General features: G+C 50.4%; 1 protein-coding gene across 5 annotated transcripts in view; it reads left to right on the top strand.

The window, feature by feature from the left end:
- Positions 1-16079, top strand: part of Lilli (AF4/FMR2 family member lilliputian) — a 146882-nt gene that overhangs the window by 80631 nt on the left and 50172 nt on the right. For all 5 annotated transcript variants that reach the window (XM_076763486.1, XM_076763489.1, XM_076763490.1 and 2 more), the window contains 2 exons: positions 10405-10944; positions 13291-13350. In XM_076763486.1, coding sequence (XP_076619601.1) covers positions 10405-10944; positions 13291-13350 — 600 coding nt within the window. The remainder of the gene's footprint in view (positions 1-10404; positions 10945-13290; positions 13351-16079) is intronic.

Genomic DNA, 16079 nt, shown 5'->3' with positions numbered 1-16079 from the left:
AGGCTGGTGTCGTTGACGAGACTGGCGTGGAAAGGGGGTGAAAAATAATCGTGGACGCGCCGATGGCGGGAGACGCGGGAAGGGTACTTTTCATCTCGACATTACCGTGATTAGTAACTCCGCTACTTGGCTTTTCAGTCTGTCCTCGGTGATTTCTGCGCGGCAACCGCAGCGCACGGAAACGCTTCGGTTTTCGATGCTCGCGCGATAAGAAGTCACCGACGATCGTTATGGGCTCGAATGGGTTGTAGGAAACCTTTAAAAACACAGACTCTAAACACCTTTTTCTAAATTCGCGCTCAAACGTACCTGGATGATGCACCGTTAGGATCTCGATATTAGCAGACTCCTCGAAAGGTTCGAACATTGTACGCGCGCCTTCGCGTTCGCGTGTTTACTCGCTTCTGGCGCGCAATTTCACGGACTTCTCGAGGTTTTATCAGTAAATTGCGCAATAACGGAGTCTACAGTTAACTTCGATAATCGTCGTCTACTTCGTGCGCAGCGAGCGAAATATTATCAGCTAAAAACAGTCGTAAAAACGTTTGATCCTCGATATTTATAATCCCGGCGAACGCGAACCGTGCTGCTGTAGATTCGATTCGTCAACGAAGACAAACACACTTTTGATCCCTCTGTAAATCGAACGGATTCTGATACGCGCTTGTTATTCCGATCGTGATCGCTAATTAATTCTGAGATCGGCTACGGGTGCTTGGAGTCTCGTTGATTTCGAGCCAGTTGGCCGATCGGGCGCTCCTCCACGGTTCATTGGATTCGCGGTTCGCGTTTATTCGTCCGGTCGTCGATAAACTCGCATGATTTGCGATTACCCCGGCGTTCGATCGTTTTACGCTCGTTAGCGTCGTGCGCGCGGCGAAAAGTCACGGACTCCACCCGTGGCAAGAGTTTACCCCATTTTGGTAGCGAACGTATCTAGTAGCACGATGACGAGCGATCCGTTTGTTTCTCGATCACCATGATTACTAATCTCGAGGAGGTGTGTCTTATACTCCGCGATCGAAATGATTTATCTGACCGACCATAAGCAGTTTCGTACCTGCCACGACCTCGAGCCGATCCATAATCTTTCCCTCGTTTGCATCGACTTTCTTTCTCCCTCGGAATCGTACTTTCGACCAGCCTCGAAAAACCCGATATCCTCGACAATAGCGTCGCGTCGCGTTTCCCGCCTCGTTCGTTTAATTAGTCTGTTCCGAGGCTTCCCTCGGGAGACAGTACCAAAGACGGAGAGAACTCGAAGTTAATCAAAACGGGACCAGCCGACGCCATTGTCGCGATTCTCGCGTCCCACTTGCAGCGACAACGCGATCCGAATACGCGCGGAAAAGTATTATTATCGTTTATATTTTATCGATGTAATCCTAATTTAACTCTCTAAAACGTGCACCTTCGTCAACGTTCGTTCAGCTATCCGCCAATAATTCAACATGGTGGACTTTTTCGATGCCTCGTGGACGCGTGGGAGTTCCACGAGCATAGGTACGCATAGTAACAGGTGGTAGTCCCGCGGAGGATCGTAATGCAGTTTGACGACGGCCATTGAGCTTCGTGGAAGTGTTTGAGTAGCTCCCACGTATCGAGACGTTCTCGAAGCGTGTCTCTTCCGGTGGCGATCTACAAATATCGAGTCGCGATGTACGTACGTATATTTTAAAGTCGAAAGTTGGACGGTGAAGAAAAAAGGGACGCGTTTGGAATTATGTCGCGAGGAACGAGAGGCTCGTTCGAAGCGCGAACGTTTGTTTCCGCGCGGACCGCGCGGGTATTTTCAACGGGACGCGTTGAACATTTCATTTCAGGGAAACAAATGGAAACGTCTGCGCGATGTTGGCCAGACGTTCCGCTATCGGGAACAGCGTGTGGCGGGCGTCAGCAAATAGCCCCAAAGCGTTCGTCGCGCTTTTTCTTCTGTGATCGCGCTTTTCCATCCGGCCGCCCGTCCGCTTTCCGTCGGTCGAATTTCATTGTTTCTCGACGCGTCACAGGCAATACCTACGCGGACATTGCAGGCACTACGGAGATTGCCGCGAAACGCTGTAGGCCGTTTCCCTCCGAGCTTCGATCCAGCCGCGAAAAAATTCTAAATAAATTCTGCGTACGCCTCCGTCGCGCCGCCATTGTTCGACGTTGCGCGACGCGTATCCTTAACCCTCCGGCAGTGCAATTTTTTAACGCACACATCCGCTCGAAACTCGCGGCACATTCCAACCGATTCTGCAGAAAACATTCGAAACGTTAGGAATATCACTTTTTAAAAGAACCATCCTGGGACTTTAAATTATCGATCGAATTTAATTTAGTCTTATCCTCGAAGCTTTTGGAAACTTACATTCAACTGGACGATGCTCTCCGGAAATTAAACAAGTACCAGTTCACAGGAAATCAATCGGAACTTGAAGAATCGAGGGTGCTAGAAACTTTTGCTTCGAACGAATTTTGGGAAAGTTAACGAGTGTTTCCAATCACTCAGTGTCGTAGATGTCTTTTTTTTGCAGGCTTCTAGTTTGAGAAACGCTGGTCCAAAGCACGGCTAACGCTTTGATGATGGCAAAGCTATTGCCTGAGGCGACTCCAAGAGTCTAAAATAGTTTTTGATTCGAAATTTTCCAAATCAGAGTTTTATAAATATTCAAACACCGCCGCTATCGTTCTCTTGTCATTGGGTAAAATTAAATCAATATCAATTTCGTTCGTACGCGTGGTTCGTAAATGTCGAAGAGAAAATCGACACGTATTTACTCGTTATCCGCGCAAATATTCCTGATTCGTAGTGGAGAATTGCGGATTTATACGAACGGAAAGTTTCGGTGAACCCCGATAGAGTTTGCATCAATGAACTGAAAATTTGGATCGAGCTGCTTTAGTCGCTTTCCTGGAACCAAAGCTAAGCTATTAACTTTCGGTTTGTGCAATATCAATAAAATCCTGAATATGTTAAGCGCAGATATATTCCTTCAAATTGGTTCTAAAGAGCAAGCGTTAATCGTAGACCTGGCAAACAACGAACTTCTTTTTATCTTTATTTCTCGCACATAAAGCACATCTTTTCCGACTTTTATGCCTCGGTAACGATGCAGATATTGGCAATGGAGTTTTCAGTATGCAATTTATAGCAGTTTACCGATCGATCGTTTAACCCTCGAACGACGAACATTACGCGTTTCGGTAATTCTATCCTTGGTCACATATTCGCGTAAAATCCTCGAAACTGTTTCTCCGTCCTCTTCGAAAGTTTACTTCGCGCCACTAGCTGCGATTTCCATCAGGAATCCTTAAAAATCGAATCGATGGTGTACAGTTTGGCCCCGACAGAGGGTACGCGGGCAACATTTTTCTACATCGAAAACAGGAAGCACCACGGGCGTCGCGCGAGCCTTCCGTCGGAGGACGCTTCCGGTTTCGTTTCGCGCCGGAATTACGCGGGGCGATTGTGCGCCGCCCCGAATTGAATTCGCGGCGCGGCGGTTCCGGAGGGAGGAGAAAAAAAAATATTTGCGGTAGACGCGCAATTAACTCGACAAGCTCGAATGGGGGGGTGAAAAAAGGGAGGGGGTTGCGGCGGTAACGGAAGGGAGAAAGGGGCGAAAGGAGAGAAAAGATACACGGAACAGAGGTTGCTTACCTTGGTCGGAGTCGTGGCTCGACGAGCATAGGACGCAGTCGTCGGTCGCTTAATGCGAATTTCACATGCATAGAAGAAAAGGGAAGTCGTGGAACGAGCGAACCGCAGGAAGCGATGCCAGGCACGTAGCATTTTAAAATGAAAAGGAGGCGGCGAGCGGGGGCGGCGGCGGCGGAGGACTGTCGCGCGGACGACAGCGTTTCGTCCTTCGCGGCGCGCGCAAAACCTTCGACCTTTTGCCCCTTCCACCCCTTGCTCTTCTCCATTTTTCCCCTCCCCGTATTCTTTTGCTCGTTTTCTCTCGCCCCCCGCGGCCGCTTCTGGTGGTCGTTGGTCGTTTCTGCCCTTTCGATTCCCGGCCGCGTTCCCCGTTCTTTCGGGACTCGCAAAGAGAAGAGCAAACAGAACGCACCCCCGGAACGCGTATACCGTTTTAATATCGCGTACGAACCGGACACGCCATCATAAGCTTCGAGACGATCGCGCCGCGAAATATACCAGCGAATTTTTCTACTGTTCCTCCACGAGAAAAAGACACAGCGTGACGGTGAGGAAGACAAAATGTTCACTCTATTATTGACGGTATCCTGTCTCGTTCAGTCACGAATTTTCCGTCAATAGCGACCAATAGCAACGACGGTAGGAGAGTCGGCGAGCTGCAACAGGGGTTGTAAACACGCCGTGCCTTCTTCTCGTGGAGGAATAATACGTCGTTTGGTCGTCGAAAGGAAAGAGGGTTCGTCGAGGTAGTAAATTTCTACGCCCAAGTATATCGTGCACGGGGACCTTCTCCTCCTTCTCCCCGGCGTATAAATTTCCGCGCCTAATCCCGCAAAAACCGAGCCGCGGCGGCGTCGACCGCGGAACAAAAAGAGCCGACTTTTAAAGGGTTAAAAGGGAGTCGGTGGCTTCGAGCTTGCTTTTTGTCCCGGTTACCGCGCACGCGCGACTTTGATCCAGTAATAAAACGCTAATTAACGCTTCGAACGGTTAATCGAACCTCTTCGGGACCTTGACTCCGGTCTCTGATTAATTACAGCGCGTTCGTTCTATCGCGAATTCCTCTCGACTATCGTCGTCGCTGATTTACGCGCTCATCCCTGCGAAAAATCCAACTGGTTTGTCTGCCACCGTTCAGACGTCGTAGTTACGATTATAAATAACGCTAGGTGCGATCGCGATTACGACGATCGAGACTCGAACCGTACGTTCCTTGTTCGATAGGACTGATTTATTTATTATGCTCCGCGAAAGCACGGAATCTTCCATTTATCATAAACTGCTTGCATTTCGTTCTTTTAAAAAGTCTTATCTTCGAACTTGAGCTCTCGCGGTTTACGTAGAAAAGTAAATAATAGTAGCAGGCAATGGTAACGATCCGTTTGATGATCTCGGTCGATGGTCGACTCGCGAACGCTTACGCGGTAATTGGCTCGTTAACGTCGATCGCCTCGTTTAAGATTTCCCGCTAATTTACCCTCGACGCTTCTTCATAATGGTTCTCCGCGGTGGCAAACGGCTCGACGGCGCGTATCGATACGCAGAAGCGTCGGGCCGGAAACGCGAAAGAAAGGGGGGCTTCCGCGATGGGAAACGGCCCTCGACGGTTACGGTTTCCTCGATCGCGGCGGGGGCGGATTGATCCTCGCCGCGGCCCGATACCAGAGGCGACGACGACGTAATCTTTGCTTTGAATTGCATCCGGTCGAACCCGGAGGATCCGCCGCGTGCAATTTACGACGACGCGTGTCTCGCCGCGACGTTCTATTATTTCGCGACGGAGCGGAGAGAGCTTTCAGGCCGCGGAGAACAGCTGTCAGACGGAGCCAGCCGACTGGAAAGAGAATTTCCGAGAGACGAGCGCCCCGGTAGTCGGTCTGAACGGCTGGCGACTGCATCTACGCGAACCGGACTATCTTTGTTGCTGGTTGAAAGCAACGGCAGGAAGAAAGGACGAGCAACCTACAACGAGACCTCCACCTGCCTCGCCCCGAAATCGTTGCGGTTTTTCCCCGTCGTGTTTCCAGTCCGCCTCTACGTAGCAATTTTTTTACTCGTAACACCATGATTCGATCCAAACATCTGACGATATTCGATACTTTGAATATCATATGTTTTTCTTTTATTTTAACGCGGTTTCAATCTATAGTAACGTCTGCATTATACGCGATACAAAAAAAGGGGGATATCTTAGGCGACGCAAATAGCGTATCTGGCGAGAAGTCCTCCGGGGCCTTCCAGGGTTAATATACTCTTCGGATTCGTTTTGTTTATTTTAGTATAGTCGAAGACGCAGAGTGGAAAAGGGGGCGTAGGTTCGCCCGACTCTGATTCGAACAGGGATCCTTCGTTTGCCAGGCCAGACTGCTCTAATCGAGTTATCCAGGCTACCAACAGGCTCCTCCTCCCCGTGTCTGGTGCTACGGAAACTGAATAATATTTGGAGATGTTTTGTCACGAGCGATTCATTACTATTCCATTAGCTGGCTCCCATCGCGTGTCTCATTTAGACCGTGAATATGTTTCCGGATTTCGGATGCTTGGGTTACAGTGGCAGGCCTGACAAGCGAAATGCCCTTCATCGGAATTCGTTAAACTCGTCGTGCCCCGATTTTCATCGCAAAAAATTTTAAATACGCCCTCGTCACCGAATGATTGTCTTCGTTAAATTTCATCACGAATATTTGAAAGACTCTCACGGGTCTTGATATCGAATCTATTCTTAAAAATAAGTCGAAAATGGGGGGACGATATTCGCTAGTTTTCGAGATAATCGAATCCGAAAATTTGTCGCACGCGCGTGCGGATTTGGCCGACGCGTCTGACCATTAATCTCTTTTTCCACTTGCGCCCGCTTCCAACCCGTGCTCTGTTGCAACCCCATAAATTTCCAACGTTGATTTTCTCGGAAACGAGGCCTGAGATTCTGTCGCGAGCACTTCTCGCGCAAATTGTCGCAAGAAGCGAGCCACTACTGTGACAACTTGTTGCGTATTCTCGAATCGTATGCATCGTTCGGTACGTGAAAAACTACTTGCTACGCGATCAATTTATTAAGTAACTCCGTCTCCGCGCTTTGTCACAGCAAGAAACAAAGACAAATATCACGGTCTGGTGAATCGTATAGAGTCGTCCAGCGGATGTGCACGAGAATCGAAGGCAAGATCGATCGTAGGGACGGAAGCGCGCGTTTCAGGGACGGGATTCAACCGCGTTCGGTCGTTAATATCCTTCAGCGGCGTTTCTGTCGCGGTCTGAAGTTTCGCGGAAGCAAGAACCGCGGAAAATGACATTTTACTCGTTACGGGGGTGGTCTGGGTTTCTCTCTCTGTTGGTCCTTCGGTTCCTGGCGCATGCTGTCCATTACGGTTACATGTATGCGCGTGCACGGCCAGGCATAGGATATAACGATAGCGCGAGCTGGGTCGTTTAAATCCCTCTTCATCCCCCGGCGGCGAATCGCAACTCCAACGATATTTCATCCCTTGCGGTGGTGCGCCCGTTCCGCATAATATCAAAGGAAAGCTCGAAAGCTCGAAAGAACAGAACGACTGCGGCCGAAAATCCTTCCGAGCAAGAAACTCTTCTCGTGCATCGGCCGGCTGGCTTTTCTCCGGAACGTTTCCCCTTGTCTCTGCTTTTCCTTTTCCAGCATTACACGCGGACGATATTCCGCGACTCGGTTCCGTCGCCCCTTTGCGCGAAATAATTGCAACCGTCGAGCACCGTCGTCTTTCCAATCTTTAATGCATCTTCCCTGAAACGTGTAATTCCAACGGAATAAAAATATCGTAGCTTTTTTAGATTTCCGTGTACACGTGCAGTTTCCATAAATGATCGCAACGACGGTGAACTCGATTCTCGAAACCCCAGATTTAAATCGGCCTGTAGAGATGCCGAGCAACGATACCGCTGGCAGTCGCGAACGCAATATAGATGCCTCCTGGGTCATTTCTGTCGCGTTGAACTCCAGCCACGGCGAACCAAGGGGAAGATTGATAACTTCGGACTAGATTCACGAGCGTTGGTCCAAACATTCCGTGACAAGAAACCGTACTTGGACGGCGCGGTGGCGCGGTTTCTTTCCTCGACGTTTTGGCGCGATACGCGAACCTTCTTTCAACCCCCTTTCAATATTGATTAAAATCGCCGGTTTCCGTAAACTTTTTCACGCCTAAAAATAACTCGGAAGAGCTTGGATCTTTTGTACAAGCTCGTCGCTCGCTGTGCAAACTTTTCGACTCCTCTTCGCGTTATTCGAAACGCACCGAATTATTATTATTCGCGGAAAATGACAGAAGAGTAGCGAGAAGAAACTCGATAGGTGAGAAATGGCGGTTCGTTATCGCGGACGCGCAGTCGCCATTATTCTCGTACGCTTTCATCCACGGTCGTTCGATGAAAAGCCAGCGCGACGGCTGACGGGGGTTGCTAATTTCGGAGCGCAGGCACGAAACCAAATTTTCTCGCGACGCGTCACCAGCTGAGCAATCTTTGGCTGTGCTTTACGCGCGTACGTACAAGCCCGACGCTTGCCAACTGCCGAGAATCCGCTCGCGTCGCTCGCTTTGCTCCTATTTGCCCGCCGGAGTAACGGACGATATTCAGGCCCTCTTTGTTATTTTTTAAACAGAGAACCGTGGCTCCTCTTGCTTTGAAATTTTACACATATATTCAGCGACGTTTCGAGCATGTACAGTATTTTTTTCAAGTAAAAATAACGCAAATTGCACGAGCGACAAATTATCAAAGAAAGTCCCGTTGAGGGATGCCTGAGGGAGTCTTTGGATTAGAATTCAAGGAACGATCGTTCGTCGATTCCGCGATACCATCTCGCGATTTCAATTTACATTCAATTTACGCCCCCGCGACTCGACGTCGAGCGACGGATTCGACGATCGAAAGAGTTCGGAGCGACGAACAAAAACGTCCCCCTTTTTTCTTGCTGATTTACAATCGGCCACGGTAGGCGTGCGCGGATCTCGAAAACGGACCGGGGATATCCAGACGATCCTCCGCGAGCGTGGATCAAAGCGGCGTCGGACGCCGAAATCGCTTTCATCCATTCACGGGAGGAATTTGCACGGAGCCGGCGGCGCGTGGGCGTGTTCGTTGTATTTCCACGCGTGTCCCGACACAGGGTATTTAGCTACACACGTTTAGTTAGCCAAACACGGGGGCCTACGCGTTGGAAGGAGAGTGTCGGCCAGACTACGCCAATGAGGATGCACGTGCGCCCGCACGTGAACTCCGAGCCCCTTCAGATTAGAGGTGTATTTGCTTAGAGTTTTTGGGATATCTTGGGGATAACTCGTGGACGTTTAAACGGACGTTACCATAGATACTACAAGCCTTAAAATTAAATTCCGAGATAATATCAGTGGAGGTTCTCGCATAGAGTCCAGCATTTTACGATGATTCGCGTTGTAAGTTCGCGTGGTCGTTGATAGGCGAACCAGCCGGACGGGGACGCGTAGAAAGACAGAGCAAGAGAGGGAAACAATTAAGTGGAGTTCTCTGGGTGGAAGGGAAGTCCCTGACCTGGTCACCTAAGCGTTCTTCTCTCGTCTTTTCTCGCAGCTTCTTGCGGCGTTGCGTTTATGTCATCTTGGGGCTGGGCTCCCTCTCTGACGCGTAATTATCCAAACACACGGACCTCCCGGTGCTCTCGGGACCCCTTTGACACCGCGAGTCGACAGAAACAATGTTCTCCGGCACGCTGAAAGGCTCGTTTATCAGCGCACGCTAAATCGTAATCCCTTTTTCATCCTGAACGGAGGCTTCACGGTCGATACCTAGCAGCAATAGTTACCAGAGTCGATACATCATCGAAGACAATTAAACGCGCACGATAGAGAAACAAGATCGCTTCGAGCATGCGTTTATATTAACTCTTTTTCACCCTCCATTCCGCGAGTTTCGAAGCACCCACTAGAAAAGCAACCCCGCACGACGAAACGTTTGCTTCTAATTATTGCATTTTTCGAGCCGACGTCGATCGTCTGGCGCTATCGATCGTTGCTCGTCCCCGAGATTCGGAGAAAGCGCAGCCTCCTGGCGCGCGTCGGCTCGAATTAATGATTTTCTTGGAAAATTGCGATCGAGCCAGGCGCATCGGGCGCTCGTTAAAGAACAGGCACCCGGGTAGCACTCGACGCGCGATGCTCGGCCTGAAAAAGGGCCCCGGCGCGGAACAAGCGCGCCTGATTCATAGCGTGCTCGTTAATCGCGTTAAGTTTACACCCCCGAACCCCCTTCCCCGCCTCCTTATTAAACCGCGATTTGATCTCATTGTCCTTGAGGACAAAAGCCGACGCCGGATCACAAACCCGTGCACGCGTCTTTGTGCCGACTATCTGTTAAATCGTACCCACCGACAATCCAACCGTCTTACACCGGTCGAACATCAATTTCTGCCTCGCAACAACCCCGTAAACTCATCAACCACCGTTGCCTCGCATTAATTATCGCTGTACACGGGCTCAATTTTCCGCGGATGCACGGGAAATATAAGTGAAACGAGACGAATTGTATTTATCAAAGCATTCGTGCAAATTGAGATTGGTATTAATCGGTTAATGGGTCATGTACTTTTGAGTTTTGGGGGGTAGATAACCCTCTCTCGTGGGAGCAGTTGTCCCCGACCCTAAGGGTTAATCCTTTGAAGCCACCCTTTGAAGAATCCCTGAATGTCTGTTTAGAAAACTTGTTATTTCGAGGGTAAGTCGTTGGCATAACCGGCGTTGGCGTGCTTGCAGGTTAACCCGGACGCTCGGGACAGCACGACGCAGCAGATCCAATCGAAACTGGGCAACTATTCTCTGGTGAAGCATCTCCTGGACGAGCCGAAACGGCTGATCGGCATCGAGGGTGTGCCGCCTAGCCCTGCCCCGTCCCCGTCGCCCTCGTCCCTTCGAACGAGTTCCAGCTCGGTCGGCTCGAATTCCAGAAGCTCGCCGTCCTCCCAAGAATTCAAGAAACCCGGAGGACCGAGGTCCGGCTCGTCGTCATCGTCGTCCTCGTCGTCGTCGTCCTCGTCGAGTCATCAGCGCGGCGGTTTCGTGAAACCGGCCGACGGGAAGCCACCGTACGGGGGCAGGGGCGGCTACCCCGGACAGCCGGTGAAGCACGGGAGCAACAACAACGATCATCGCAGTCACGGTTTATTACCCGCCAAAGGACCGCCCCCGAATTCACCCGGGAACGGTACGCTCGTTGGCAATTCGAATATCGGGAATTCCAGCGGCAGCAGGCTTCACTGTGCCGGCAGCAGACTGTCCAGGTTACCTCTCGATAACGTGAGTATCGATTTCCATTGTTTCGTGGCCACCGCCGCCTCCACCCTCGCCACCCAACCGCCCACCCCCCCGGCTCATCCTTCCAGTCGTTCTTGTTTACACGAGTAAAATGTCGCCGACGGTGCGTGTATTCTCTGCTACCTGACCGGTGTGTGTCCCCCGCTCGGTCGGCCCGTTGCCAACTTTCGCCGTCCACCTTTTCGCGATCGCTTTGTTAACGCTCCCGGATCGGGCTTTATCCACCGATTCCGCGTACACCGTTAAACGGGACAAACCCTGTACCGTACGGGAATACTAAGATTAGATCGGACCCATTGTTCTTGCGGTTCACCGTCAAGTATTACTGTTTACTCGATTAAATTCCTGTCCTCGTCGCCGGACGCCTCCCGCTGAAACTCCTCTCCTCTCGGTTACTCGATTCGTCGCGGAATTATTTGTTTAGCGTGCAAGAGAATTTATAATCGAGTCGTCGTGGGTAATAACTTGCCGATCGATTTAATTATTCGACCGAAACGATCGCGTCGACGAAAGATTTAAGAACCGAGATTCATAGGACGCTGGGACAACAGATTTAGCGCACCGTTTTCAGCCGTTTGTCGTCCGTCAGCGGAGATTCGTGGGTCGTTGCATTGTACGGGCACCGGTCTCGACGGATTAGACCCGGTACGTAAAGGATACAAATGGAATACGCTACCAGAATTTGACCATCTATTTCAGGGACACCCAGTGTAGCGTCAACTCTAGTTAAGGTAGACCGCTCCGCGACCGCAACTCGCTGGCGAGCACGCGCTCTCGATTCTCGCAACGATTAACTCTCGATGGACTTCCAAACCGACTAATCGATTCCTCGTCCTCAAGTTTCTCGCGTACTTGGAACATCTTTAACAATTATGATGACCACTTAAGTCCCCAAGTCGAACGGGAACGTAAACATCGAAGCGTAGGACGCGACTCGTTTTATCGAGGGAGGCACGTTACGTTATAACGAGGACGCGCGGTTGGCACCGTGGCTGGTGATTCGATAACGCGTTCGTCTAACGGAGAAAAGTTGTTGCGTCCCCGCGGGGTTACCAGCGTCGGGCTCAAAGGTTTAATCGGCGAGAAGTGACAATAAAGAGGTTATTACCGACTCTCGCGTTCCATCGAGGCCGCGACGGAGTCCCTTCCGGGGTCGGTATTCGATGAAAGCATCGCGGCGACAGGTTCGTTGACAGGAAACGAATTGCTTTCCAATGGAAATCCCGGTGGAGGACTACACGGCGCGAGGGGGTGGGCTCCGAGGGGGGTTGGAGTTTCGTCGAGCCCTATTACGCGTGACTCCTCGAGGTGCAAATTTCATTGAGATTGACTATCGATCGTGTCTTCCCCGTTTCGGTTCGCCGTCGTGTCTCTGTTCTCTCCTCGAAGCGCGTTCGAGAGAGTGCCTCTCTCTCCCGACGTACTTATACAATTAGGGTTGGCTGGAGAAACGCCGACGTCCTCTCGACTCTCCCATAGTCGAGAAAATTGATTCCCTGCCGGTCCTCTTCCCTTTTTTCCCCATTCTTCCCACGACCGGTCCGTCTCTTTTTCGCCGACTGGTCCCGGCTCGTCCCGCTCCAATCGTCCGTTCACGAGTCGTTTGCCGTTCGTTTTCATCCGCGAAATTAGCTCGAAATTGCGCGCGAGACCGTACCGGTGGTAAAAATAGAGGATAGGGTGCCGGTACCGGTCTTACATTGCTAATGTAAACGATACGTTCGCCGTTATTCATGCGCGGAAGGGAGGACAGCCGCCGAAAAATGTCTAACCCCGTATTTACTCTTCCGTGAGAAAGATTATGGTTCTGATGCGCTCAAAAGCAATGGGAAAACTCGGTTCCCATGGCGAAGGTTGCTCGCGGTTTCTCGTCGCATCTTCCGCTTCAATTTGTCAACCGGCTTTTCCGCTCGTCACAATTTTTCACGCTCCGTTCCCGTTCGCGATTATCCGGCTTCCTCGGTTTCCCCGACGCCGTGTCCTCCGGCTAAAAGTCGTATCTCCCGGCTCGATCCGTTTTATCCGGCCCCGCGACGAGGACCACGCATTTTCTCCATTGTCTCCGCGTTTTCCTCTTAGGAACGACTACCCGACGTAATTCGTAATATCTCCGTTCCCCCGTCGCTCCTTTCGTCGTCTCTTCTCCTCGCGGGAGAACGCGCGTTGATTAATGACGACGCGCAAAAACTCGGTGATAAATCGGAGAAAGAACGCCGCGAGAGTTTCACCGGGAGGCGCGGATTTGTCGCCAAGACGAGATCAACGTTCTTACGATTAAATTATTCGCGCGCGTTGAAATTTAATTGTACGCGCTTCTCGCTGTTTCAGGGGACGAGTTCGAGGCCTGGTCCGACCGAGAATTCAGCCGATTTGGAGAACATTCTGAAGGTAAGATCTTCGTTGTTTTTTACACGAAACCCAGAAGTACGACAGAAAATCATTCGCAAACTCAAGAGTCATTCACCTTCTACTAAAATCTTTGATTCCTTATCCCCTGGATAGCCGTATAAATTGCAAACTACGGTCGCACGGAGCGTTTCTAGACCACCCTAAAGGCTGAAACTAAAAATGTAAAACTCTTGCACGTGGTTTCAATTCGATGATCAGAGTCTCGCTGTCCTTATCGCTTCTCGCAAGAATCTCGGACGACGAAATTTGCCTTGGGCTTAGCCGTGGTTGGAAGTCGAGTTCTCCCGATAAGTCAATTTTCTCGGCGATACGACGCTATCTCTGTCGCGGCCGTATCGCGGCTGTCGTTCAACCGAATCGACCCGCCGTGTTTTCGTCCGCATTGGTTTTCGACGCCGATGACCGTAGCGGATATAACGCAATTCTGCCGCCGCGCGGAGAGGAAACACTTGGTCGGTTAATCGAACCGACTTTTTCCCCCGTTAAACTTATTTGGCTCGGAGCTCGCACTTTTTCCGGCGGGCTCACGGGGCTCGTGTTTACGGAATAAGTATCCGCGGGGAAAGAGACGTCCTGTTCGGTCGATTCAAACGACGTCGAACGACGCGATTATTTATAGAGGCGGCCTTGAAGCACGGAGGTTCGATTCGAGTTATTTCGAGCCACGCGAATCCGCGAACGCGACCGTCAAACTGGTCGAAAGTTTGGCCCCGCGATTCGACCAATTTGTGCTTTCCCTCGTTAACCAACGCGGCATTGAATAGTTTACTGGTCGCTATAATACAGGGAATATCTATAAACCAGTTACGTTATAATATATTCATCCCTTCGCGGAAGGACGCTTCGGAGCACGAACAATAGACGAAACTCACCCCATTCGTCGTCTCGAAGCGAGCCACTACTGCGTCTCTTTCGTTCCGAGTCGATTGCGTTTAGAAAAAAATTAGCGTATGACCCAGGCACGAGATTCGAGTCCCTCGGAATCGTTCGACGTCCAGAGGAAAATTCAATTTTCGCGTAAAACGATTTTTCATCGACGGGGTAGCGCGAGTCTCGAAACAATTTGTCGCGTCTTCGGCGATCCCAGCGTGGACAGCAGAAGCAGATAGGTTGCAATCCGGTTGATAAACTGTTGGCTGACCCAGTTCTGTTGGTGAATAGAGAATAATGATGGCGCGGGAATGGCACGGGCGTCGTGGGAGTCTAGGTACCCGATCTTCCCGACTCTCGCGGACAACGGGAACGAAATGTCCGGGAGCTCTCGAAAACGCCCACCGTTTTAACTCGTTGTCCGACCGTATAACGAGATTCGGAGATATAATGGTTACGGGGATCGGTAAAAGCTGCCAGGGGTTGCCAGGCACGAGCGTTAATTAATGGACACGGCTTAACAGCGATTATCAGTGAATTGATATCATTACGGAGCTCCGATATTGCGACACACGCCCGATCGAGTATCAAGGTATAGTGGCTGCGATTAATGTCTTTATTGTAGCCGGTACCAGTCGATGGGCCAGCGATTAATATTCCGTCAACAGGAACCGTGGGCGGTGTGCATTAGAACGCGTCAAATTTACGGAGAAGGAATCTGTCGGCGACTCGAACGGCGATCGGTTGTTTGGATCGTATCTTGATTCGGGAAACCGATCGGTCCAATTTATTTCCTTCGTTCCGAGTCGTCGAATCCACGCACGTTCGGTTGCTTCGAGCTCGTATTTATTATTTATTATTCGTAGGAAGAGAGTAAACGCGTTAACTCTATGCAAAACAGAACTCTTTGGAACGTTCCATCGAACGTTCGCGAATCGCGGATGCATATTAAAACCAATAGCCGTCGTCCGTGGATAGGAATTTTGCTCGAAATCAGACCTCGGGACGAGAATACAAAAGTTAAAATTGAAATTTCATGGAAATGCATGCAGTTGTTTAGACGCAATCGTGTTAGCAGGCAGACGCAACGCATTGTTGACCTATCAGAAGAATGAATATGCGCTGCTTCGTGTCACAGCGACATTTTGAAACACACGGACCGCTGGCCTCGACCTATGGTAACCGGCTTTGTACGCCTGACTTCGGTACGCGTCTGCGAGACAAAATTCTGCACCCACCAATAGACGAAGCTCCTTCTAAATCTCAAGCTATTTTTAAATTGACAATTCGTTCCATTCAAAATATTTTTTTCTTATAGTCAAACATGAAAAATCTCGTTAACCGTTCGGAGCAACGATGCTTAAAATGAACACCCGTTGTTTCTTGTTCAGCGGAGGCTAACTTCGACCCTAACAGATACTTGTACCACAGCGACATCGTCGATACCTTTATTTAGGATAGAAACGTTCAGCTTACGAATCACGTTCATTTTATGAATCATTACTGTAGTATCCAATCTATGTAACGAAGTAATATATCGAGACCTTGTAGACCTCGCTCGTAATTTGCACGTTAACGATCGCGCGCGTTCATGCGTTTCCTGTTGATCGCCGGCATCGATCCGACCCGTCGATCGATCGAGTGAGTTTCGCCGAAGACGCGGAAAGTTTGACGTCCTTGTTTGCGGAATCACCGCAAAATGGACCATCCGTTCGCGCAGTTTCTGTCGAGAGTAGCCGACGTTATCGTTCTCCGGGCTTTTCCACTTTCAGCGCGAATTTATGACGATACCCCGGCGCGGTGGCCGTAGCCAGTGTACGGTTCTAGCTTCGTCGGAC

Source organism: Colletes latitarsis, chromosome 4 (assembly GCF_051014445.1).
Source record: "Colletes latitarsis isolate SP2378_abdomen chromosome 4, iyColLati1, whole genome shotgun sequence".
In the NCBI taxonomy this organism is placed as follows: Eukaryota; Metazoa; Arthropoda; class Insecta; order Hymenoptera; family Colletidae; genus Colletes; species Colletes latitarsis.
This window is presented reverse-complemented; position numbering and strand designations above follow the sequence as displayed.